The sequence below is a fragment of the Choloepus didactylus genome, chromosome 2 (assembly GCF_015220235.1).
Source record: "Choloepus didactylus isolate mChoDid1 chromosome 2, mChoDid1.pri, whole genome shotgun sequence".
In the NCBI taxonomy this organism is placed as follows: Eukaryota; Metazoa; Chordata; class Mammalia; order Pilosa; family Megalonychidae; genus Choloepus; species Choloepus didactylus.
In genome coordinates, this window is record NC_051308.1 from 194,597,055 (window position 1) to 194,624,776 (window position 27,722).

A 27,722-nucleotide genomic window follows, 5' to 3' on the forward strand; every position below is an offset into this window, starting at 1 on the left:
TACATGTCCAGAGAGAAATATTTAGTCCCAAGTCTAGCCTTGAAATTAAAGAATGGGATTAAAAGGCAGGTAAATGTCATCTGAGTTCACAGGTACCTATAAGAAAATTCAGATACTAGACAATCTCTGGCTCCTCATTTCATTACTCCATGTGAATCTCTGCATAGTCTGTGCTTTCTCCTGTATTTTCTATTACTGATTCAACCAAGTCAGGCTTCCAGGACTAAGCATCTAATATAACCTTTGAGATTATCTAATCCCTTTTTCCTCATTCTCCCCAACCACAATTATTTTACAGGTGAAGAAGAAGGTCGAGAAGGTAGTGACTTGCCAAAGGGTACATATACTGAACTATTTGGCATGAATTGTGAGCAGTTATTTATTTTTCTTATTTTAAAATATCACCAACTACTCTTCAGAGACCCCTAGATGCCAAACAAAAAAGGCAAGCTTCTTGAATGTATTTGCTTTAAGGCCTGGCTAACATGACAAATGGCTTGTTCTAAAGGGCAAGGAGCTAGAGCTCTATTTAAAAAAAAAAAAGCAAGGCCTAGAAAGGTAAGTAAACCCAACCCCCCATTTCTTCCATTTTAGGTCCTTCAGTAAAGCTATTCTAAGAAACAAAACAAAAATTCAGATAAGTAGTCACTAAATGGACTGAACAAATGAATGGATCTGCATTGGAATCACTAACTCAAATGAGATACTTAAGCATTATTTTCCTTTCAACTACTAGCATGACTTGTGAATACTGGGCTGGCAGAAAGTCAGTCCTGGCTCTGCTACATACTAGCTATGTGGCCTTAGGAAAATCAATTAACTTCTCAGTTTCCTTCTCTATAAAATTGGAGCTAAACTTCTATCTCCGTACAAAATGGTAGTGAGGAATAAATGGGATGTTTGTGAAAGTGTCTTTAAATACTAAAGTACTATGCAAATATTATCATAAATGAAAATACATGAATAAATCCTCCTGGTGTGAAATGTTTGGCAATACATTCATGGAGGTAAGAGCTCAAGTTTACACAAAAGTTAAACCTATAAAAGCAGCTTTCCCAGATCTCATAGCACTACATTTATAAAATGTATCTACGCTAAGACATTCCTTGCAGTGTTACTCAAATCTCAAGTGCTCTAGTTACATACCTAACAAAGCTAAAAATAGAATCTAACACTTTTTTTTAAAAAGGTGGAACAGATCACAGACAGGATTTAATACAACCTCTTCATTTTAGAGATTAAACAATAGAGGCAGAGAGGTGAAATTTGCCAAAGAGTACAAGGCCTATGAAAAGAAAATAACTCATATTACATAATCAAGAAATTCAAACATTTTTTAAAATGTCCTTTAAAAAGAGAAAATTACACTGAACAGGCATTAAGATTCTGGACAGCTCAGAAAAACTGTACACATGAAGGAGAAATAGGAAAGATAGGAAAAAAGAAAAAAAAAAAAAACCCCAAAAGATTCTGACATAGAGCTAATATAATGTTAACAATAATTAACCACCTCTCTGGATTTACCATTAACTGATTCTTTACTGTGTTTAAAAATTCAATTAACTGCAAAAAATTATGGAAAGGTGACTTGCAAGTATTTATACAAAATGTGCAATCATCCCAAAGCCACTTGGCTTTCTCCCCAACTCTTTCCAAAGAGCCAAATAAACTCTTCTGGACAGAAACATTTATCTTAAGTCAATAGTACCACTTAGGCTAGTAAGAAAACTACCTGATCCAACATTTCTTATTCATTCAACCACCTTTTCCCCTTAGGGGACAGAGTGTTCATTTTTTTCTCCTCTTTCATAACTCACATCTCAGTTAACATCACCTTAATGCAATTCCCTCCAAAGAACACACATTCATTCACTGAACAAATATTTATGTACTTATCATGTCTTGGGTATTATGCTAAGTGGTTAAGACAGGAAGTTGAAAAGCCATAATACTGTCCGTACCCTTGAAGAGCTCACAATCTGGTCTGACTGCCAGTCATATTAACAATACTATAACCACAAAATAACTGCTATAACTAAAGCATGTACAAAATGAGGCATGGAAAGGACTAATGCAAGATTCCCAGGACGTTAACTGAAAGCTTTGCAAAGGAGGTAGGGCTTAAGAGAAGACTTGAAGATTAAATAGTCAAGAAATCAAGAAGAGGAGGAGGACCAGACCCCGGACATACCAGAAAAAACTTTTTTAAAATGGTCCTGAATATGTGCAAAGAGCTAAAGGAAAACACAGACAAATAACTGAAGGAAGTGAGGAAAACTATAGAGAATACAAAGAGAATATCAATAGAGAGATGGAAATTATGAAATGGAAGCAAACAGAGCTGAAGACCACAGTAACGGAAATTAAAAAGTCCCTTGATCAACAGTAGATTGGAGCTAGCAAAACAAAGATCGGTGAAGCTGAAGAAAAGACAATGTTGATTTCATCGAATCTGAGTAGCAGCAAGAAGAAAGAATGAAGAAAAGTGAACAGAGCTCAAGGACCTGTAGAACATCATCAAGCATGCCAACATACATAGTGTGAAAGTCCCAGAAGAAAGAGAAAAAGGAGCAGAGAGAATATTCAAAGAAATAATGGCTGAAAACTTCCCAAATTTAATGAAAGATATGGATATACATAGTCAAGATACTCAATAAATCCAAAACTGGGTAAACTCCAAAGGACCCATGCTGCAGCATATTATAATCAAACTGTCAAATGCCAAAGATAAAGAGAATTTTGAAAACCACAAGAAAGAAGTAATGTAACACACACCTGGAAGCCTCATTAGGATTAAATTCCAATTTCTAATAGGACATATGGAGGCAAGAAGACAATGGGTTGACATATTTAAAGTGCTGAAAGCAAAAACTTTCAACTAAGAATTCCATATCCTTTCAAAATTGAGAGAGAGATTAAGACATTCCCAGATAAACAAAAGCTGAGGAACTTTGCCACCACTATTATCTCACAAAAGATGCTGAAGAGAGTTCTGCAGGCCCAAAGGAAAGGATAATAGACAAGAGATTGAAGCCGCATGAAGAAATAAAGATCTCCCGCAAGGGTACAAATAAAGTAAATATAAATGTCAGTGCTATTGTATTTTTTGTTTACAATTCCACTCTTTACTTCTTAAAAGGCAAATGCATAAGATGTAATCAGGAATCAGTGGTTTGGATTCATAATGCATAAACATGTAATTTGTGACAAGAAGTACATTAAGTTGGGGGGATGGAGGGATATGGAATATAGTTAGTGTATACTATTGAAGTTAAGTTGGTATCAAAGCAAACCTGCTTGTTACAGATTTAGGATGTTAAATTTATGCTCCACAGTAATTACAAAGAAAATATTGGAGAATGTACAAGTTCATAAAGACAGAAATTAGTGTACAGGTTGCCAGGGGTGGGTAGGTGGGCAGGGGGAACAGGAAGTTAATGCAAAACGGGTATAGGGTTTCTGTTTGGAAGATGGGAAAGTTTTAGTAATGGAAAATGGTGAGGATACTGCAAAATAGTGAATGTGGTTAATCACACTGGATGGTATACTTGGGAGTGGTTGAGATGGGAAATTTTATGTCGTATATATGTTCCCACAATAAAAAATAGAAAAAAGAAAGAAAGAGCAACTAAAGAGTCAACGACAATTAAAGGCAATAGAAGATCCTGCATGGGATCTAACAAGGGAGGAGAGACAACTCCAAGTACATGACCGGGACACATGAAAAAATCGGAATATACACCATAAGCTTTATACTAATGCTCAATTTCTTGACCATGATAGCTGCACTTAAGGTAGATATGTAAGTAAATGTCCTTATTCTTAGGAAATGTAAAAGGCAGTATTAAGGGTTCAAGGAGTACTATGTATACAACCTACACTCAACTGTTCAAAAAATCGATTGATAAATAGACAGAAAGTCTGGTAGAAACACAGACGGATGGGTGGATAGATTGATGGAATGATGAACAGATAGCTAGAATGATATGGTAAATGTAGCAAAATGTTAAAATTGGTGGATATGGGTATCTGAGGAATTAGGGTATGTTAGAGTTCTCTGTATGGGTTTGAATTATTTTTGTAACTCTCCTGCAAGTTTCAAAGTATTTCAAAATAAAAAGTTAAAAAAAATGTAACCTTACTCAAAATACACAGAAAATTAAATAAAATGGTTCAGGCCATCTTTAAAGATAAAGATTGTAATCAATGGTTCTTCCCTATAAGAAAATGTAAAATATATTCAGAATGGTCAATGACATTTCACTTTTATTTATTTATAAATTGTATCCTACTTTCCTCTAAAAGAATTTGTGTTAGACTAAGAAACAAGCGATTTGTTTCAACCTGCACTATTATATTGTTTAGCTAAAAAAACTTCAATGAAAAAAAAAATAAGCCGGGTATGAATTTTTAATGTTTCAATCAAGTATTTTGTATTTAAGAGCTGCAATAATCAGAATTAAAGAACTTTAGAAATCAATAAAACGTAAGCAACAGTACTAAGATGCAAAGACTTCAAGTGATTTGTCCCATTTACTAACTAAATTGAGACTAAAACCTTGTGACCTCCAACCCTCATTATATGTACTTTCCACTGCCCTGCAGTGTTTCTCAAATTCACCAACCCATGCCTCACAATCCAACCAATTAGACTGATTATCCCAACCCCCCTAAAAAGAAAGGAAAATAAAGCATTAAAAAAAGAAGAAAAAGGAAGAGGGAAAGCATTCTAGGCAAAAGGAACAGTGTAAAAAAGGAGTAGAGGCATGGGAAAACAGCACGGTTTTGCTCAGTATTACTGAACATAAAACGTAAAGGCTTTTTCTCATAAATGAGAAGTAAGGCTGGACCAGTAGAGTTAGTTCAGAAGGCTCCTGATAAGCGATGTAAAACACTCATGCAACAATTATTTGCTGAGCGCCTATTGTGTGCCAAACACGGCCAAGTACACAGGAAACAGATCTTTGAAGACCCATTGCTGTCCATATGTCCATATGTACGGTTCCTGAGTTGTGAAGGACAATCTGTGTGGCTGCAGCAACCCTCTAAGACCACTGAAAAACTAGTAGGGCCTAAGCTGGAGGACTTATATGTATCATAAGGAGTCCACAATTTCACATGCATACCAACTTTGTTCTATACATAATATTTGAAATAAACACTATTTTCAATATATAATAGTTGTTAGAATTAGTGAAGTACAATATCATTTTAAAAGATTACTGAATTTCTGCCAGCCATTTGTCATTATGTGGGGATTTTTTCCACTTAAACACTGAAACTGTATTTCTGTCATATCCTCCAAGTTTTTCAGTTTAAAAAGGTATCATGATGGTTGCTAACATGACCACAGACATAGGGGACTGGTGGTTTGATGGGTTGAGCCCTCTACCATAGGTTTTACCCTTGGGAAGACGGTTGCTGCACAGGAGAGGCTAGGCCTGCCTATGGTTGTGCCTAAGAGCCTCCTCCCGAATGCCTCTTCGTTGCTCAGATGTGGCCCTCTCTCTTTAGCTAAGCCAACTTGAAAGGTGAAATCACTGCCCTCCCCCCTATGTGGGATCAGACACCCAGGGGAGTGAATCTCCCTGACAACGTGGAATATGACTCCCGGGGAGGAATGTAGACCTGGCATCGTGGGACGGAGAACATCTTCTTGACCAAAAGGGGGATGTGAAAGGAAATGAAATAAGCTTCAGTGGCAGAGAGATTCCAAAAGGAGCCGAGAGGTCACTCTGGTGGGCACTCTTACGCACACTTTAGACAACCCTTTTTAGGTTCTAAGGAATTGGGGTAGCTGGTGGTGGATACCTGAAACTATCAAACTACAACCCAGAACCCATGAATCTCAAAGACAATTGTATAAAAATGTAGCTTATGAGGGGTGACAATGGGATTGGGAAAGCCATAAGGACCACACTCCACTTTGTCTAGTTTATGGATGGATGAGTAGAAAAATAGGGGAAGGAAACAAACAAACAAACAGACAAAGGTACCCAGTGTTCTTTTTTACTTCAATTGCTCTTTTTCACTTTAATTATTATTCTTGTTATTTTTGTGTGTGTGCTAATGAAGGTGTCAGGGATTGATTTAGGTGATGAGTGTACAACTATGTAATGGTACTGTGAACAATCGAATGTACGACTTGTTTTGTATGACTGCGTGGTATGTGAATATATCTCAATAAAATGAAGATTAAAAAAAAAAAAGGTATCATGAAAGAAAAAGGTACTGTGGTGGGGTCCACTGCCTTGGACAACAGGGAGGAATTTAAAAATTCTGAGTAGGAAAATGGCATGCCTTCATTTCCTTTCCCTCTCTTTCCACCCTCGCCTAGTTACTACAGGAGAATTTCTTTTTCATTGATTTACGATCCTGAACAATCCTAATCATGATTAGTACCTGTGAGAGGAGTACTAGTAGCATGCTTTTTGTCAAAGAAATACTTAAATTCTGAGGACATGAATGTCAACATCTCATATTTTCCATCAAAGTGCTTTATAGAAAGTAATGTGGCAGTATGCATCAAGAACCATAAAACCATACACATCATTTGACCAGTTTATCTTCCAGTAAACATTAATGACTTTTATAATACAAACAATGGTACAAATATTTTAAATTCAGTTTAGATTCCTGTTTAGATTCCTGTTTAGATTCCTTCCTTCATGGAAGCTAGGAAAGATATTTGAAATAGCACAGGTTTAGGGATCAGACAAACTTGCAACTGAATCATACTCTGACACTTTCTAACTAAATGACCATAGGAAAGTTACCTGATTTCTCAGAGCCTCATTTTTCTTACCTACACAATGAGAAAACATCATTAATCTCATGAAATTGTGAAGATTAAATTAGTACATTGCCTGATACATTGTGTGCTCACTACATGAAACGCTTCTGTGTGAGGTCATACTCCTCTAAATAAATGTCCCAGCATTCAAGAATTTTGTCCTTAATATTGCTTTTCTATTTTAATTGTTAGCATCAAAAATACCTTGTGGAAAAAAAAAAGCCATTGGAAGGTCTGAGCTGAGGAATTACACATCTTACAAAATACATCAATATATTGATACAAAAATCAAAGCTGTCAAGTCAAAACTTAAAATTTTTAAAATCAAGTTTAAAAAAATGTTTTTATAAAAAGCCTTGCATTCCATTGCAAATAATGCCCATTTTTACCACGTATTGGTTCAAGATGTTTTTAAGGGATAGCACTACAACCTGTGAAAAAAATGCAGTGCAATAGCCAGCATTTCCCAATTCATAAATGTTCTGTAGATTCAAGTGATGAAAAGCAATATTGACCTCATTTCGATTTGCTTATTTTTGACAATTTTAATCATTTATTAAAATAATTATTAAAAATTTTCTCCTATACAAATAGAATAGTTTGAGAGTTTCCAAGAGTTACCTACCAAACATCTGTGCATTAGTGGAAATAAGGAGCCTGGCTCATGATATAGTCACCCAGTTGTTACTTCATCTGAACACTGATCACCACAGCAGTTTTAAATTATTTCTGTTCTTATAATGAAATTTTGCTTAAAAACTGAAAATGTAAGTTACTAAAGAACAGAAAAATGAAAATTCTGAAAATTCTCTGCTAGAACATTCTCAGCAGATCCATAAGTTTCAGTTATCTGCTCATAATTCTTAAATGGTACTTCAAGATATCTCAGTATTTTTTTAAGTGTTTAAAAAAAAAAAAAGAAAATATAGTGAAAATTATACCCAATTTGGATGTTCATTAATTGGGAATAAACTATCTATACTTACATAGCAGCCTGGAACCTTCCCTTTATTTTGCCACTTAGAAACAAAACAGAACAATTATAAAAACCTCTTGTTTTTTTAAGTGCAAAAATGCAAGAATCCAAAACTTAAGGCAATAAACTGTTCTTGTCTATTTTGATGACATAATTAATTTCAATCTGCATCTTTATATGTATTCATTTTTAAAAGTGAAAAATAATGTTTTATCTTACAAAATTAATCAATCATTTGTTAAATGGGAAAAAACTGAAAATTATTTTAATATATTGTTAAAGCAATATTTTAAATGAACTCTGATAGATACAATTTTAAAATAAAATATTTTTTACTTAAAATTACCTTTCCTCATGTACTACACAAAAACTATAAAAAATAAATGAGGTTGGTAAGCACTGACTCTCTCTACATGACTTAATACATGACCTTTGGGAGATCTTTGTAAATAGAGAACTTCGGTATAATAAATTTACTTTGTTTTAATATTCTCACAAATCCCTAAAGGTAGCATATATGAAAACTAAGAAGCAGTGAACAAAATTGCAATGCTGTTAGTGATTCCATTCTTCTTCTGCAACTCCATGGTAACACCTCTATGGAAAACTCAGTCAAAAAGTTGTACCAGATTTTCATACATCATTTCCCTACACTCTCATTCCTCCAATTTAAATTACCATCATCATAACTAGGTGAGGGTAAAAGTTCACGCACTCATTTTTCACTAGTGCAACAGCTCTCCCCACTCCAAACCATGTTTCATATTGCATTTAAAGTGATCATCCTCATAATCTTCTCTTGATTATGATACTCTTTCACATGAAAAAAAAGAAAAAAGAAAAAAGAAAAAACCGTCAAGGTACTCAAGTCCCATAAAATAATTCAATGTCCTCCATGATCTAGTCTTATCTCCTATGGCACCCTCCATGCCAGAGACACACACTTCCCAGAATATGTCACATCTACTTCTGTCTCAGTTTCTATGCTCAAGCTGGTCTCTCTGCCAGGAATGGCTTCCTTTCTAAACTCTTATCCAACAAAACCCTACTTGTTAAAACTCCCAGTTTCAATGTCTCCTTATCTACAAAGACTCCCTGAATTTCGAGTCACACCCAAAGTCATTCACTGATTCAACAAATATTTATTGAGCACTAATACACCAAGCGCAAAGCAGGTATTGAAAATGCAATGATGAGATAAACAAACATGTTCTCTACTTTCATAAAGCTAGTATCTATCTCATTGGGTTATGAGGACTAAATGCAATAAAACATGTAAAGCACTTAAAACAGGGCCTAGCACAGTCACCTTCAAAAGTATTAGCTAGTAGTGTTGCTCCCCAATCATCCTACCTAAAATAGTTGCCCTTGCTCCCAATATATACTATCACTTTCTATCTTATCTTGTGTTTATTTTTTGGTTAACATTTGTAACTACTTCTCATTACATATTCATACATTTTTTTGTTTATTATCTATTTCCCCCTCTAGGGACTGTGTATATTTTTAAAAAAACCACTATAACACTGGTGCCTAGAACATCACCTGGCCTTTAGTAGCTGGCTAAAAATCATCTGTAAATCAATGATTTTTTAAATCTGGAGGTTGAGACAGACATTAATCAAATAACCACAGCAAGAATTATAAAATTACAATTGACATGTATGCTATGAAGAAGAACTACATAATAGAGAGGAGTATGATCTAGGTTTTTTAGGGGAAGTGAGCAGAGCAAAGACAGGGTTTCCCTGAGATTATTGAGTTGAGAACTCCAGGATATGTCAGAGTTAAGGAGGCAAGAGAGAGTCCCATCACAGGTCATTTGCATGTGCTGTTCCTTCTATCCGGACTGCTCTTTCCACAACACAACCCCTATAATTACTCATTCAGTTCTCTTCCTGAAAGTAATATTCTCTGGGAAGCCACCTCTGACTGTCCCATTCTGTGATTCCCTTCCCTTTCTAGCACTCTTTAGATTTAAGATTATTCTTTTTGCTTGATGTCTATATTACCCACACACATAAGATACAAAAATGCAGGGACCACTTCTGTTTTCTTATATTCCCAAAACCAAACGTCAATGGGACTCAAGAAAAAAAAATAAAGTTAAAAAAATGAAAAGTAAGGACTAGATCTTAGACCAATGGTTCCCAAAGTGTGGTTCACACCCCACCAGCAGCAGCATCACCTGGGTACTTGTTAGCAATGCAAGCTCTCTCAAGTCCTGCGCCAGACCTAATGAATCAAAACTTAGGGGGAGGTGGGGACAACACAGAACAGCAAGCCCTCCAGGTAGTTATTATTTAAGGTAAAGTTTAAAAACCCCTGTCTTGGACATCACAACTATTCCAAACACCATATAGGGAAAATTTTGAAAAATAGGAAAATACAAAGCTCTATAACAATCATTCCATTCAATATATCTGTTTATTTACTAAACATATTGCACAAAGAAAACAAGCAAGTAGCCTCTACAGGTAACTCCAAGTTCATAATAAATACTTGCCTTCACCTTTTCCTCACATATACTCTTTTTTATGCAATTTTATTGAGCTATATTCACATACCATACAGTCATCCAAAGAGTACAATCAATTGTTCACAGTATCATCATAGTTGTGCATTCATCACCACAATCAATTTTTGAACATTTTCATTACTCCAATCCTCACATATATTCTTACTCCGTGTGTGTGTTTTAACAAGTAAGGAAAAATCCATGTCAAATATACCTTTCTAGTCTCACTTCCTACTACACAGTCTCATTTCCACATCCCACCATGCTATATAGGAGTAGCCCTGTTCCCTATAACACATCTTAATTCCTTACTACTTTCTATTCATATTCACAGTGAAGCATTCTTCCTATTCCCAAAATGATCTATATAAATCCTATTAATCTTTCAGGCCCAGCTCAAACGCCACCTTTTGATCCTAAATACCCAAACAGGAGTTCATAAGTCCTCCCTCTGTACTCATACACTCATTTTCAGTGGGAGGACCAACATTTCCAAAAAAATCTAGCAATTTGGGACAACTCTTTATTTCGAAGAAGGTGATCACATTACTAGATTTCCTTTTCACATCAAAAATAAGATTCTCAAACTCACCCTTTCTGTGTAGTCCACTAGCTTCCTCAACTTTCAGTTTAAGATTATGATACTTGTGAGATAAGAAGATGAGACCACAAAGTGATTCAAGCATCTACTTGGGCTGGACATTGGGAATAACAAAAATAAGTAAGGCACATTGCTGCTTTGAAGAACGCACATTTTATAGGAGGAAACAGTTTAGCACACTGACAGTGTGAGGAGTAGATGGTGAATATGAAGGACTGCTGGGGGGTGGGGGGGCAGACATCAAAGAAAGACAACCTAAAAATGCAAGTCAGTGAATTAGGGAAAGTTCTCAGATTAAATGATTTTATATTAAACTACTTTTCTAAAAACCAGATAGGGAAAAAAGTAGAAATTAACTTCCTAGCAGCACATGATCATCAGTACTTAGTTTTGTCTTATTCCTCCCCAACAGAAGCCAAATTTAGCCTGATGCATACGATGGAGCAATATTTTTAATAAATGTTCCGTAACCCATGTGTATAGAGCTCAATGCAAAACCAGCTGAAGCCTCAACCTATTTTGAGACAGGAAGGACAAAAATTGCAAATACAAACTTCTCCCAACCCAAAGGAGAATGGGCAAAACAAATGAACCCTTTAGAAGGTGTTAAAGAGACTGTCACAATCTGAATGCCATGCCGATTCTTCAGTCCTCAGATGCCCTGGTCTCTGCTGTCTCCAAACAAAAACAAATCATTTGTTCTGAGTACTAGTCAAGCCTGTAAGTGAATACTTTTTAAATTTCACAAACTGTACCTCTACATTTAAAAAAAAAACGCTCAAAATAAAAATAAATTTCAAAACATTTTTGGTTAATGTCTCATAATGGCAGAGTCTTCCTGCAAGCCCCCACCCCATGACTCAATCAGGTTTTGCACTGACACTAGGTAATAAGGCTTCCAGGCTCTTTTCAATACCTCCAATCTCTCCCTTCCCCTCTCCTAAAAAGAAAAAGGAGAATCCCTATTGAGTGCCTTGCAGCTCCTGGGAAGCAATAGCTCTCAAATTGTTCCTGCTCAGACCCCTGAATCCCGGCGAAGGAAATGAGGACAGCTGTGAGGAGAACGGACATCCGATAAAGATGGGGAAAGAAAATGTGGATGCTAGAGAACAACGGGGAGAGGGGATACGGAGAGGAAGGGGCAGTGGGGATAAAATGGGAGGGAATGCAAACGGCAGGAGCGAAATATAGAGGAGAGAAAGGGGAAAGGTGTAGAGATCCCAGAAGAGAGAAAAAGGCAAAATGGAAGCGAAAAGGAAGGGTGGGAATAAAGGACGAGGAGGGGGCGGCAAAGGGAGAAGCGAAATAGGCTGTCACTGGGGGTGATAAAGAAGGTGTCACCGGGGAGGAGGGTGATTAGGTGAGTGTCACCTTACGGGGTTCACCACAGCAGGTGGACAGAGGACAAGGAGGAGGAAAGGGACATGGAAGCGGCGGTAACAAGGGCATAAGGTAAAGGCAGGGCGCGGAGGGGGCACCAGAGCTAGGGAGGGGCAGGCCCGCGGGGACCAGGGTGGCGGGCGGCTGCGGCTCAAGCAGGCCTCGCTCCCTCACCATGGCTGCGCCGGTCTGGTCCTCGGGCATGCAGCCTCCGTCCCGGGTTCGGCGGCGGGCCGAACCCGAGCCCGCCCCCAGGCTGAGCTGGCGCGGGGGCTCCAGCAGGCTCGGTCGAGCTGCGGCTCCGGGCTCGGCCCAGGCCTCAGCTTTCTTCCTTTAAAAGCTGCAAGTGCAGCCGCAGCCGGAGCAAAGCCGAAGCGTAGACTCCGCCCTCGCTCCCGAGCCAGAGCTTGACCCCGCCTCCCCTGTCAACGCGCAGACTCAGGCGAGGTACTGTCCCCGCGCCCGATTGACTTCTGGTCTCTCTACCCCCAGGTTCTTAAAGGAGCCACCCCCCCCTCAAATACTCCCTACGTCCCTTTAAAAATAAGAGCTTTGGACATCACGTCATGGCAGGAGCCTGGAGCACCCACTCGTTTCAGTCACTTCCTCTCCCTTTTTAAGATTTTAGCTCTAGTTCATTGCCTCTAGTATTGTCAAATTTCAGAATTTCATTATTCTCTTAGATGATTTTTCCAATGCCCTGATCTCCTTTAGTGATCGCTCTGCCTCAGCCTTCCACTCCTATGCTCCAACCTTAGATCTTCCCTTCACCAATAATTCTAACCTCTCCATATTCTCAATTTTAGTCATCCAACTCTCCCACCACAACCTTACTTTCTAATTTACTCTCTAATACACCAACTCCAAAAATTCTTTAACTCCACCAAGACCCAAAATCCATTGATCGTTTCACTATTCCTCATTACCCTTATGCCTTCCCTTCTCTCCTTAAACAGCTTAAATTTTATTGTCCATCATGAAAATCACTCCCATGTAGTTACCTTCATTTCTCCAGTCCTTCTCTCCTTTCTGCATACTCACCTGAGGAAACTCCAGGTCTGCAGCAAAACAGGAAATGAAGAAACATCCAAAACCATCCTGATTGTTCTCATTCTAAATTCAGTATCATATCCTCAAGTGGATTATACTGCTACATTTCTCCAGTTCCATATACTCTTCTACTCTCCTAGGCAACCATTTCACATTTCTCTTCAAACTTCCAAGACTTCATTTCTCATCCTCACTTAACTGATTATTTTGCTTCCAATTTCATTGAGAAAATTGAAGCAAACAAAAAACTTATACAAGCTCCCATCACCCACCGAAACTTCCAATAACTCTGCTCATATACTTTGCCTTTGAAGTTTTCCTAACCACAAATGAACTATTTGTCTCCTCACTAAAGTCAAACTGTCCACAATGTTTCTCAAACTATCTGTGCTGAAGGACCCAGTTTTCTTTTCCCCAATCAGTTGCAGACCTATATTTTTGTAAAATCCAATAAAAATTGGTTACTAGAAAAATGAAAATTTAAAAAGACAAACACAAGCAATAGAAGAAAAAAATAGATAAATGAGACCTCATCTAAATTAAAAACTTTTGTGCATTAAAGAACTTTATCAAGAAAGTACAAAGACAACCCAGAGGATGAGAGAAAATAATTGGAAACCATGTATCTAATAAGGGTTTAATATACAGAATATATAAAGAACTTCTACAACTCAACAACAAAAAAACACAAGACCCAATTAAAAACTGGGGAAAAAAAAGAATAGACATTTCTCCAAAGAAGATATACAGATGGCTAATAAGCACATGAAAATATGCTCAAAGTCTTTAGCCATTAAGGAAATACAAATCAAAACCACAATGAGACACCATTTCACACTCACTAAAATAGCTACTGTTAAAAATGAAAAATTACAAGTGTTGGAGAGTATGTGGAGAAATAGGAATACTAGTTCATTTTTGGTGGGAATGTAAAATGGTGCAGCCTCTGTGGAAAACAGTTTGATGATTCTTCAAAAAGTTAAGTATAGAATTACCATATGTTCCGGTTTGCCAATGCTGCCGTTTTGCAAAACACCAGAAATGGATTGGCTTTTATAAAGGGGGTTTATTTGGTTACAAAGTTACAGTCTTAAGGCCATGAAGTGTCCAAGATAAGGCATCAACAATAGTGTGCCTTCACTGAAGGATGGCCATTGGCATCCGGAAAACCTCTGTTAGTTCAGAAGGCACGTGGCTGGAGTCTGCTTACTACCAGGTTGTGTTTCAAAATGGTGTTCTCCAGAATGTTTCTCTTGGGGTGTTTTGTCCTCTCTTAGCTGCAGCTCCTCTTCAAAATATCATTCTCAGTTGCTCTAAGTTCCTTCTGCTGGGAACTGCTTTCCATGACTCCAGTGATCTAATTAACACCCACCCTGAATGGGCGGGGTAACCCCTCCATGGAAATTATCCAATCATACGTTTCACTCACAGCTGATTGGGTCACATCTCCATGGGAACACTCAATCAAAGGATTCCAATCGAATCAACACTAATACATCTGCCCCCACAAGATTGCATCAAAGAACATAGCATTTTGGGGGACATAATACATCCAGACTGGCACACCATATAATCTGGAAATCCCACTTCTAGGTATATATTAAAAAGATTTGAAAGTGGGGACTTGAACAGATACTTGCATACCACTCAACAAAAGATGGAAGCAACTTAAGTGTTCCTCAACCAATGAATGGATTAAAAAAATATGATATATACAGACAATGGAATATCATTCAGCCATAAAAAGGAATGAAGTTCTGATGCATGTGACAACACGGATGAACCTTGAAGACATCAAGTGAAATAATCCAGACACAAAAGGACAAATGCCGTATGATTTCACTTATATGAAATAAGCAGAATATGCATATTCATATTAAAAAACAAGAATACAGGTTACCAGGGTCCAAGTAGGAGAGGGGAACAGGAAGTTAATTTTTAATTGGTATGGAGCTTCTGCTTGGGGTGATGAAAAAATTTTGGCAATGGTGATGAAGACACAACTTTGTGTATGCAACCAACACCAAATAATTGTATATTTGAAAAGGGATAAAAAAGGTAAAGCCCAAATAGTGAAACATAATGTAAACAGTGGGCTAAAGTTAATAGCATAATCATAATATTGTATCATAATAATTGTTCCATGAATTGTAACAAAGTTACCATGCTAATGCAAAATGTTAATAATAGGGAAAACTATGTGTAAGAGGGGAGTATATGGGAATCTGTACTTTCTGCATAATGTTTCCATAAACCTACAACTGCTCTAACAAAAATGTTTTTAAAAAACACACAAAGTACAATTATTATTAGATCCAATAGACAAATTTTTCTGTCAAATTGCTATAAAAGTAGAAAATTTACTCTCAATTTCTGTCTCAAATCAGTGACAAATAATTTGTAGTCCATCACCAGTCTACAGACAACACACTAAGAAGCACCGTACTGGGTCCCATTCTGTGTCACTTTCTCAAAGACACCTGTCCATCAATTTTTCTTCATTTCTACATCACCATTTTTCTGATTCCTTTTCCTATAGGCATACCAACATGAATTTGTTTTTCCATCTTACAAAACAAACCAAAACAAAAAACCTTTCGCTGAACAGCCCTTGATCCTCCAGCTATTGCCACATCTCTGTTCTTTCCATCAAAATGCCTCACAAAGGTGGCCTGAACTGTACTCTGTCTTGACTTCCTTTTTCCTATTTTCTGTTGGACCCTCTCTAGTTAAGCTTTCACCTCCATCGCTTCACTGACATGCTCTTGTTAAGGCCACCAGTGATGCCCATTTGCTAAATTCAATAGTCAGTTCTCGGTCCCCATGTTACTTGACCTATGAAGCACTAGACACAGCTGATCATTTACTCCTCCATGGCTACCAGGACACTACTCCCCTGACCTTGTCTGATCACATTACTTTAAATATGGTCTATATAGGGATGAGCCCCAACAAATTACACCTCCATTTAATATCTCTCTTCTGAATTTCAGACTTATATAGTCAACTGCCTAGTAAACATCTCTCCTTGTATGTCTAATAAGCTACTGTTCTCCTAATAGTCACCCAGTAGAGTTCCCCCAGAAGTCCTATGAGCCAGAATTGGGTCATATACCCATGGATAAATCAATAAATAGCAAAAGCAATAAGACCACCAACCAGTATTAGCTTAGACCAATCATGATCTTTTCTCTGTGTCTGACCTGGGAGTCACTCTCCTGAAGACTTGGTGGTAGTGGAAGAAAAATACAATTTAAAAATTATGACTCTATCATTAAGGAAAAATGAAGCCACAGTTGACCTGTAATCAATGAAACAGAATAAAAGCCCAGAACACATCCAAATATACATGGGAATTGCGTACCGATACAGAATAATCTTCAAGATCCATTAAATAAAAAAACAAGGTCTGAAACAGTGTATTACATGCTATCATTGCTGTATGATTATATATGTATTAAATATCCCTCGAAAAGTTTAACTCAAATTGGTATCATCAATTGCCTGAATGCCACAAGGGAAAACTTGATGATGAAGAAACAGGTTCAAGAGGGGGACTTTTCACAGTGTAACCTTTTGTATTCTTTGAATTTGAATCATATGAATGTATTTCCTATTCTAAAAGTAAATAAGTAAAGATTTAAAAGATAATCATTTAGAGGCACTTATTTATTTTACAATAAAGTAAATTTTTTACAAAGAGGGATGATTTTATCAATGCTCCTAATTTTGAGAGGGTCGGACAGTCTTTTATTCTGGTTCAGTTAATGCATAGTCTTTTATTCTGCGTGGTTACTCACCATAAGGTTGATGAATATAATTAACCTCCTTTGGCAAACATAGTTTATAACTTCAAGTGTACAAATATTGTTTTCTATTACAAACATTCTAACAAATATAGTTTCCTACAACAATTTATAATCTTGAGATTACAAATTGAGATTCTTTGGCACTATTGAAATAAATCTTTTGATATCATTGGGAAGCTCTGCTCCTTTTGATAAACATAGAAAACTAACCTTATGGAATTCAGAGTAAATTTAGCTTTAACTTAAATTCAAGGATAAGTGGTATATAATTATTTACTATTCTTTCCTTGTTTTCTATGAAAACAGAAGTTAAGGGTTAATTCAGTGCTATGCACTCTCAAAAAATACTTGTATCCTTTCAAAATTCTTGCTATTGAATCTTGGGGCTTCTGGTCTCAACCAAACTATAATCAAGGCTAAATCTAAGATACTGAGGACTTATGACAGTTTATGTCTACAGAAAGTCAATTGTTTACAGAATTTGTAAAGACTCATTCATATTCTTAAGTGATTGCTGTTATTATTAAGAGACTGTTGATTTGCTCGGTTTTGTTCTTGGAGGTAGAGCTATAAGGAAAGGGGGAGTGAGAAGCTACAGGAAGGTAGATTTCAATTCAAAAAGAGAGGAAGAACTATCCTGTATGGAATAGGCTTCTTGTGAGGTGGTGAGCTCCTGGTCACCAGAGTTGTGAAAAAGGGGCTGACTGACAAACTACTGGGGTACCACAGACAGGAGAAACTATAATGAGTAAAATGTTGGGTTTGCCAATCACTAAGATTCCTTCTAATTCTAAAAGTCAGTGATTCAAATGGTTAAATGGGAAAAGACAAAAAGCAAAGGATCAGGAATTTCAACACAACTCCCTGATTTCTAAGGCAGGATTTCCAGTACTTTTTAATATTCAGTACCCTAAAATTTTGAGGGAGGGAAGTTCTACTGTCTTTTGTGAGCTCTGCTGGATAATGAAAAAGACTCCCAGTTAAAAATAAACAATCTCCTCCTTAACAGTTTAATAAGGGAGAAAGGAAGCTTACTGAGTAAAATGAAATTTCAGCTGACTACTCACTGGGCATAAGGTGCTGAGCTGCATTCCAACTATACATCAGAAATGGAGACACAGGGCAAAAGTCTCCTATAAGCATAGTCCATTAAGAAAGGTCCCCTTTATTGGTGGGCTGGCTACCCTCAGTGTAAACCTAAATGTATCACAAGAATTTTTTTCAAGGCTGAGAGTAGCAATCCAGATAGCACTCTAGCAATCCCTCACAAATTCACAGCAGACAGCTTGTTTAGAAAGTGATTTATTAGACAGCCTCACATTTACTCCTCACAACAATTCAAGGAGGCTGGCAGAAGGCATTATTATCCCATTTGATAGATGAGAAAGCCCAGACTCAGAGAAAGGAAACCTCATAAATGAGCAAATGGTGGAAGAGCTAAACCTGACCCAGAGCTCATTCTACTAAACCTCACACAGACTTGAGGAGGACTGAAATTTCTCTCCAGGATACAAAGGACCAGGTGAACAGGATATCTTCCTGATCGTGCAGAATTAATTTTCTACTACAATGCATCACAAAATTTAGAGTCAATCAGAATCACCTCTATGACTTGCTGGCATCCGCCCCAAAGTTTTTGATTCCTTAAGTCTGCCTTCCCAGAATCTCCATTACTAGCAAGTTCCAGGTGATACTGAAGCTACTGGTAGGGTGACCCTTCTAATGTCACTCTCCAACTGTATCCTTTATTCTCAGTTTCTTCTAGCAGATGCCAGAAAGCAGGTGAGGATGATTGGATCAGAAAAACAGAAGGGTTTTACATCCCTCTAGACTATATCTGAGGCACAAGTGTACTATCTCAAGATGAGATTAAGGAGCACTGTGCCAGGATTTGGAAGGATTGAATTCTAGTCCCTGGTTGTGACACTGTGTAGGTAGGGTTTGATAACCTTTAAGATACTGAGATGCTGAGGCCTTGAGCAACTCTTTCCTCTCTCTGGGTCCCAGATTTATCGTCTGTAAAATGTCCAGAGGCAGGGGAGTAATCAGAAGGGGTGACCTTCAAGGTCCCTACCAATTCTAACATTCTGGCTCCATGCTGAGCTAGCAAGTCTTGATTTCTCTGATTACCCATACATCTAAGGTGGACAGGGAGTAGTTAATATCTAATGTGGGTCACAAAAACTCTAGGAAATCAAAGTGTGTCTTGGAAATCCTCTTTGCATAATGGCTCCCAAGTCTTAGGGAAGAGCTGGTGAGAGCTCTTGACAGCAGAATCAGAAAATACATCTCCAGTAAAGAGAATGGTGGATTTAAAATCAATCAATTCTGAACAGGATAAACCCAAATAGACCCATGCTGCTGCACATTAAAATTAAACTGTTGAATGATAACAATAAAGGGAGAATTCTGAAAGCCACAATTGAGAAGCAACATGTCACATGCAAAGGAGCCTCGATAAGATTAAGTGCTAATTTCTCATCAGAAACAGTGAGACAAGATGGCATATTTAAAGAGCTAAACATTTTCTAACAAAAATTCTGCATGCAGCAAAACTGTCTTTCAAAAATAAGGGAGAGCCCTTAAATTTCTATATTGCAATGTGATGGATTTCCATGTGGGTTTAGGATTAATAACCTCCTCTCATTTACTTACACCCTCATACACTTATACTGGTATGGTCCTTCATACATTGTTCAAAAGACAAATTTAACTCATTTTAATCTCACAGCATCTTATGAGATAAACTTATTGGTAATACTCTCACTTTGCAAAGGAGAGCACTAAAGAAGAAGGAAATAACCTAGTCTAGGTCACCACAGCTAGCTGGAAATGGAACGGAACTGATCATTAGTTCATTGTTTGCTTCAGTATGCCACATTGCCTTTTCTCTACTTGACTCCTTTCTAAATAAAAAAAAAAAAATAATAAAGCAACAACAGTGTAAGTGTGTGTGTGAGGCAGAGACAGAGATGGAAAGAAAGGGAGAAGAGAGTCTGAGAGAATCAGATAAAACAAAGCACAAGTCATGGGATAGTCTGTTATGTATTTATCATATTATATTTGAATGTCTTTAACAGTGAAGACAATTTTGATGGAAATAAGAACATTACCTTTGACCACAAAGAAATAAATATCTACACCCTGGTTATATGGTTTAACTAAAAAAAAAAAAAAAAAGAATAAGGGAGACATTAAGACGTTACCAAATAAACAAAAGCCAAGGGAGTTTGTCACCACTAAATCAGCCTACAAGAAATACTAAAGGGAGTTCTTCAGATTGAAAGGAAGGGATAATAGACAGTAAATCGAAATGTAATGAAACGTGTGAATATAAATGCTGGTACTATTGTATTTTTGGTTTGTAACTTCACTTTTTACTTCCTACAGGATCTAAAAGGCAAATGCATAAAATGTAATGAGAAATCAGCAATTTTTGACTCAATGTATAAACATGTAATTTGTGACAAGAACTACATAAAAGTGAGGGAATGAAGGGATACAGGAACATAGTTTAGGTATACCTTTGAAGTTAAGTTGGTATGAAAGCAAACGAGACTGTTACCAATTTAGCATGTTAAATTTAAGCACCATGGTAACTACGAAGAAAATACCAGAGAATATGCAAATTCATAGAGACAGAAATTAGAGGACAGGTTGCCAAAGGTAAGGGTAATGGGGGGTTAATTCATAATCGGTGTAGGGTTTCTGTTTGGGGTGATGGGAAAGTTTTAGTAATTGAAGGTGGTGAGGGTACTGCAAATGTGTAAATATGAGTAATACCTCTGAGTGGTATGCTTGAAGTGGTTGAGACGGGATGTTGTGTATATATTCCCACAATTTATAAAAAGAATGAGCAACTAAAGAGACAATGACAGTTAAATGCAATATGTGATCCTGGACAAGATATAATAATGAAGGAGAAAAGGCCTAAAAAGACATTTTTGAGACATATGAAAAAATTGGAATATAAACTGTAAGCTTTATACCAGTGTTAAATTGCTTGAACTTGATAACTACACTTTTGGTGATTATATAAGTGAACATCTTTGTTCTTGGGAAATGTACATGTACTATAAAGTGTTCAAGGAGCATGGTATATACAACTTACACTCAAGTGTTCAGAAAATGAATTGATAAACAGACAGATAGAAGGATAGATATAGGTAGATGGATTGATAAATTGATGGATAGGTAGATAAAATAATCTGGCAAATGTGGCACAGTGTTAAAATTGGTGGATCTAGGCATCTGAGGGCATAAGAATATGTTGGAATCCTCTGTACGGCCTTGTATTGTTTTTGTAACTGTCCTGCAAATTTGAAAGTATTTCAAAATAAAAACCATTTTTTAAAAAGAATATTATATGATTTTTAGTGATATACAGAAATGTATAGACAGGATAACAAATTCAGGAAAGGGCTTACCTATAGGGGAAGAGGAAGATATAAATGGGAAGGGGTCCGTAGGGGATTTCAACTGTATGAGTAATGCTTATTTCTCAAGTTGGAAGATGACTTTATGGCTGTTCTATATACCTTTTCATATAGCAAATATTTCATAATGATTTTTCTAAGATTCTTATTTTTAAAATTAATTAATTCTGACATATGCCTCTACATGGATTAACCTTGAAGACATTGTGTTTCATGAAATGTCAGACCCAAAGGGACAGATATTGTATGATTCTACTTGTGTGAAATACTTAAAATATGCAAATTACTAAAGGCAGAAAGTGGAGTGCAGCTGGGGAGGGAAGGAGAGTTAATGCATAATGGATGCAGTGTTTCTTTTTGGGGTGATGGGAAAGTTGTAGTAACGGATGGTAGTGAGGGCACTGCAGCATTGTGAATGTGATTCATCACACTTAATTGTATGCTTGGGAAGGGTTGAGATGGGAAAGTTTATGTTGTATATATGTTTCTACAATTGAAAAAAAAATCAAGTCTCTTCTTTTTCCATCTTGGTTAAAAGAGAACAATGAACATGGGGTTTTGTACAGGACAAAGCAAACTCCTTGATGTAAAAAAATCCTTATTATCTGACTCATTAAGCTGAGGCAAAAATCTCCAGTAAGAGTCTATTGCAAGTTTTGAATCCTTCTCGTATTTTCCTGATGTTTAATGTAAAGAGATAAGGGTAACTCCTAAAACTTGTAAAATATATTTCAGAGAATTACATGAAGGCACAAAACATGCTTATTATGAAAAAGACCAATAGTTCAAGAAATATGCTTGCTGTTATTCACTTAATCTATAAATGACCTCACATGTTTTCTTTTCTTTTCCTTTCCTTTCTTCCTTCCCCAATATGCCAGTGAAACTTCTAAGGTAGAAAGCAATTTGGCAGTTCAGTCTGCTTTTACCCCTGAAGTTGCTAATTTTAGAATAAAAAATGTCTCTATTTCTGATTTGAACATTGGAATACACAAAATGTATTCCAACAAACAAAAAATCAAAGCCCTAAGACACTGTGATGTTTAGGTTCATGTGTCAACTTGGCCAGGTGATGGTGTCCAGGTGTCTAGTCAAGCAAGCACTGGCCTAACCATTACTGCAAGAATATCTGTGGCTGGTTAATAAACCAGAAGGCTGGTTTATTAAATCATCAGTCAATTGACTGCACCTGTGACTAACTACATCAACGAAGGGTGTGTCTTCCACAATGAGAGAACTCAATCAGCTGATTTAATCCAATCAGTTGAAGACTTTTAAGGGAGAAAGAGAGAGGACCTTCACTTCTTCTTTAGCTAGCCAGCATCTCCTGAGGAGTTCATTGAACACCTTCGTCAGAGTTGCCAGTTTGCTGCCTGCCCTACAGAATTTGGACTCATGCATCCTGTCCTATGGAATTTGGACACATGCATCCCCACAGTTGCATGAGACATATTTATAAAATCTTATATTTACAAATATCTCTTGTTGGTTCCATTTCCCTAGAGAACCCTAACTAATACAGACACAGACTGTAAATTTAGACCAAGTCGAAAAGATGAAGGTTGCCCAAACTTCTGGAGTGAGGCAGGGAGAAGTATATGTCCAAGATGGACAAAGAACTAACCATCAGGTGAGGCATCCAAGTGTCAGGGCCTCAGTTGAAATCAACTATTTAGGGTTAGCATCTCTACCTCTTCATTGCTGTCATCCACTAAACACATTCATTGAAGACTTTGGCACCTGATTTGTCTTCACTCTATTACAGCAATTGTCAAATGTTGGTCGTCAGGCTGACATTATCAGCATCACCCAGAAACTTGACAGAAACACAAACTATTGGGCTACCAAGAACAACTGAATCAGAAACTTGTATGTGGGGCCCAGAAATCTGTGTTTAAACAAGACTTCCAGGTTATTCTGATGCACACTAAACTTTGAGAGCCACTGAGCTGTTGCAATCTCATAACAGCTTAGGTGATGTTAAGATTCACCTCAATGATCCATCCAGGTCTCTGGCCTCTCTGTTTCTTGACCTCCTCTATTCTAATGAACCTCCTTTCCACTTCAGCCTCCCACTGCCATGGCCACACCCTGGACCTTGTCAAAACTAAAAATTGCTTCATGTCTGAAGTCTGCAAACATCCTAAACACTGATAAAATCTTGTCTTTCTTTTCTTGCTCTCCATGCTTTCTTTGAATGGTGACAAACTTTCCTAAGGATTCGATGTAGATAGGGAGAGGCCAGCCCTTTATTCTGATTAAGTCCAAAAATTTATCTCTAGGTCAAAACTGTCCCCCAACCTTCACACCTGCATATCCAATGCCAAATATAGACCCTATCTGGAAATTTCACTGGTTCCTCATACCAACGTGTCAAGAAATGGACTCCCAACTTTCTCCAAAAGTTGTTCCCTATCTTGCACTCCCTATCTCAGGGGCAGGCACCCAGAGGATGACCTGTGAGTCGTCTTTGACACCTTTTTCTGCCTTAGTCCTTAAAGCTAAGCAGTCACTCAGATTCCACTGATGTTTCCTTCTAGGGGGTCATATGTAAAATTATTGATTTATTCTTCAACAAATATTGATGCTTTGTAAACCTTTCCCAAACTTTTCCCAAATCAGGAATTCCATAAGTGATTTCTCGAATCTATTTTGACCTCCTCACTATCCCTTTTATCAATGCCTGTGTTTAAGTGGCAATATCCTTTCCCCTAGGCTAGTGGTTCTCAACCCTAACATCAGTATTTCCTGGGGAACTCATAAAACTATACAGTATTGGCCCAACTCCCAATAATCTAATTTAATTGGGCAGGGCTGAGCCTCCAACACTGGACATTTAAATTAAATTTTTTTTTTGTCAGGTTCTTGTTACTTGTGTTTTTTGCATTTTCTATAACCTTATTAATTTTTGTCTAATAAAGATCACTGAAAGAGGTATGTTAAAAAATTCTACTATGATAGTGGATTTTTTCTTTCTCCTCGCAATTCTATCATTTTTAGGTTTTATTTATATGTTGAAGCTGTGTTATTAGATTAATACATTTTAGAATTGCTATATTTTCTAGGTGAATTGAAGTTTTTATCATTGAGTAGTGACCTTATTCCTAAAATGCTTTCAGTCTTAAATTCTATTTTGTCTGATATTAATATGGTTATGTTTTTTTGTTTTGTTATTTGTCTGTAGTATCATTTCCTGTTTTTGTAATTTCTTTTTTTTTTCAGAAAGCATACTGATCTGTTTATTATCGAGCTGATAATGAAAAACCTTTTATAAAATCTCAAATAAATAAAAATATGGCATAGCACTTCCAATTTATTGAAATTTTTGCAGCAAAACTTTTAGAAGAGCGAAAGTTCAAAACAGATTTATACTTGCATATGTGTGTCTGTGTATATATACACACACACACATATATACAGTCAATTTTCATTATTCTATAAACTCACCACAGAGCGAATACTGAACTATTGCTTCCTAGGGAAATACAGGGTTAGGGTCCTCTAAGTCTCTGTTTACAAATTTTTTCATGGGGTAATAAATTATTTTATTTGAGGGAATGGTACAAATGAAAGGACTTGGCTGATGTTTTGATGCAACTTATAGAAAAGGTGAAGGTAACCCAACATGCACGTACTGCCACGGTGACCCCTGAAGTCACCCCCTGACTTTGGGGAAAGCAGCCTGATGCTTAGCTTTCCTCATCACTGTTTCCAAGAATGTGCTTGTCAAAGAGATACTCTGCCAAGCCAGTCTTGAGCAAGTTGGTTATGTAGTCACCCAATTCTTTGATGGATTTCACCTGCTTATTCAGGTAAGGAATCTCAATGAATGAGTGGGCATTGTGTTTGTCAGTGACCACTTTGTGCAGTTCACTACTGGCTGCTTTGTACAGTAGTGACTTTCCATAGTATTCAGCCTGCTCTCCCAGTCCTCACATTCTGTTTTTTTAATATCTTGAAGGAAGATTCATCTGCCTAGTTGGTTCTGCAGCTTCATAAGTTTCTCACCCTGTTCCCTCTACTCATGAGTATAAAAAGCATCTCCTTGTAGTGCCCCCTTGAGGAGCCTGTGGAGAATGCAGGGTATTCGCCTACCCCACCTCCATGGTTGCTAACATGACCACAGACATAGGGGACTGGTGGTTTGATGGGTTGAGCCCTCTACCACAGGTTTTACCCTTGGGAAGACGGTTGCTGCAAAGGAGAGGCTAGGCCTCCCTATGGTTGTGCCTAAGAGCCTTCTCCCGAATGCCTCTTTGTTGCTCAGATGTGGCCCTGTCTCTCTAGCTAAGCCAACTTGAAAGGTGAAATCACTGCCCTCCCCCCTACGTTGGATCAGACACCCAGGGGAGTGAATCTCCCTGGCAACGTGGAATACGACTCCCGGGGAGGAATGTAGACCTGGCATCGTGGGATGGAGAACATCTTCTTGACCAAAAGGGGGATGTGAAAGGAAATGAAATAAGCTTCAGTGGCAGAGAGATTCCAAAAGGAGCCGAGAGGTCACTTTGGTGGGCACTCTTATGCACACTTTAGACAACCCTTTTTAGGTTCTAAAGAATTGGGGTAGCTGGTGGTGGATACCTGAAACTATCAAACTACAACCCAGGACCCATGAATCTCGAAGACAGTTGTATAAAAATGTAGCTTATGAGGGGTGACAATGGGATTGGGAAAGCCATAAGGACCACACTCCACTTTGTCTAGTTTATGGATGGATGAGTAGAAAAATAGGGGAAGAAAACAAACAGACAAAGGTACCCAGTGTTCTTTTTTACTTCAATTGCTCTTTTTCACTCTAATTATTATTCTTGTTATTTTTGTGTGTGTGCTAATGAAGGTGTCAGGGATTGATTTGGGTGATGAATGTACCACTATGTAATGGTACTGTAAACAATCGAAAGTACGATTTGTTTTGTATGACTGCGTGGTATGTGAATATATCTCAATAAAATGAAGATTAAAAAAAAAAACACCATAAAAAAAAAAAAAAGCATCTCTTACTACTCACCATCAGAGTAGTAAGACATCAACAGGTAGGTGTAAGGGGTATAGAATTCCAGGTTGATCTAGTAGTTGATGGTGGCTGTTTTAGTTTCCTAGGCTGCTCAAGCAAATACCATACAATGGGTTCGGCTGAAACTACAGGAATTTAGTCACTCACGGTTTTGAGGCCAGGAAACTGTCCAAATCAAAGCATCATCAAGGTGTTGCTTTCTTCTCATTCTGGGGCAGGCTGCCAATGGTCCTTGATTCCTTATTTGTCATGTGGTAAGGTACATGGCAGCATCTTCAGCTCTCTCCCTTCTCTTCTGGATTCTGTTGTGTCCAGCTTTTGTCTGCTCCCTCTGATACTTTTTTTTTTCTTTTCCAGTCTGAATTTTTTTTCTTTTCCGGTCTGAATTTCTTTTTGATGAAGGACTCCAGTAATAGGATTAAACCCATCCTGATTGAGGCAGGTCATACCTTAACTGAAGTAGCCTCAACCAAAAGTCATACTTCTGAACAATGGGTTCACACCCACAGGAATGGATTAAATTTAAGAACATGTTTTTTTTGGGTGCACATAATTCCAAACCACCACACTCCACCCTCTGGATCCATTATTATACTTGCAAACTTTCTGTGTACTTTCATTTTAGATATGTCTTTTGTAAATGGCGTAGAGCTAGGTTTTGTTAGTTCATTTATATATTCATCGACATATTCAGTCCATTTATAGTTGTTACAACAACTAATATATTTGGAATTATTTCTGCCATCTTATTTTTCAATTTCTTGTTGTTCTGCTATTTCCATGTTGCTTTTTTCCTCCTTTCCTGCTTTTTTTTTGGAGCAGGTGTGTGTAGTTCCACTTTTTCCTCTTACTATTTTTCAAAGTTATATTATCAGTTATTTTAGTAATTACCTGTAAAATGTTAACATGCAAATTTAAAGTGTATGTTTAATCAGTATTTTTACCTTGCTCCTGAACAATATAATTGCTATCTTCCTATTACTGATGTGCACTACTTTAGTACTATCTTCTTTTAGTTACAGTCCCACATTTGAAATTATAAGTACTGTTTTATAGAGGGAATACTTGTCTGGATTTATCCACATGAATACTGATATCTATGCTTAGCATTCTTTTACAAAAAGGATTACATAAAATAATCC

General features: G+C 37.3%; 1 protein-coding gene across 2 annotated transcripts in view; it reads right to left on the reverse strand.

Annotated features, from left to right (window-relative positions):
• Positions 1 to 12,643, reverse strand: part of ZYG11B (zyg-11 family member B, cell cycle regulator) — a 129,837-nt gene extending 117,194 nt beyond the window's left edge. The window contains exons 1-2 of one of the 2 annotated variants that reach the window (XM_037827217.1): positions 12,443 to 12,455; positions 10,880 to 10,982 (exon numbers count right to left, since the gene is read on the reverse strand). Coding sequence is in view for 1 of the 2 variants with exons in the window: in XM_037827216.1 (XP_037683144.1) it covers positions 12,443 to 12,472 (30 nt within the window). In the remaining variant the exon portion in view is untranslated. Of the gene's footprint in view, positions 1 to 10,879; positions 10,983 to 12,442 lie in introns of both variants that reach the window. The other variant, XM_037827216.1, reaches the window with a different exon arrangement.
• Positions 12,644 to 27,722: the final 15,079 nt, after the last annotated feature.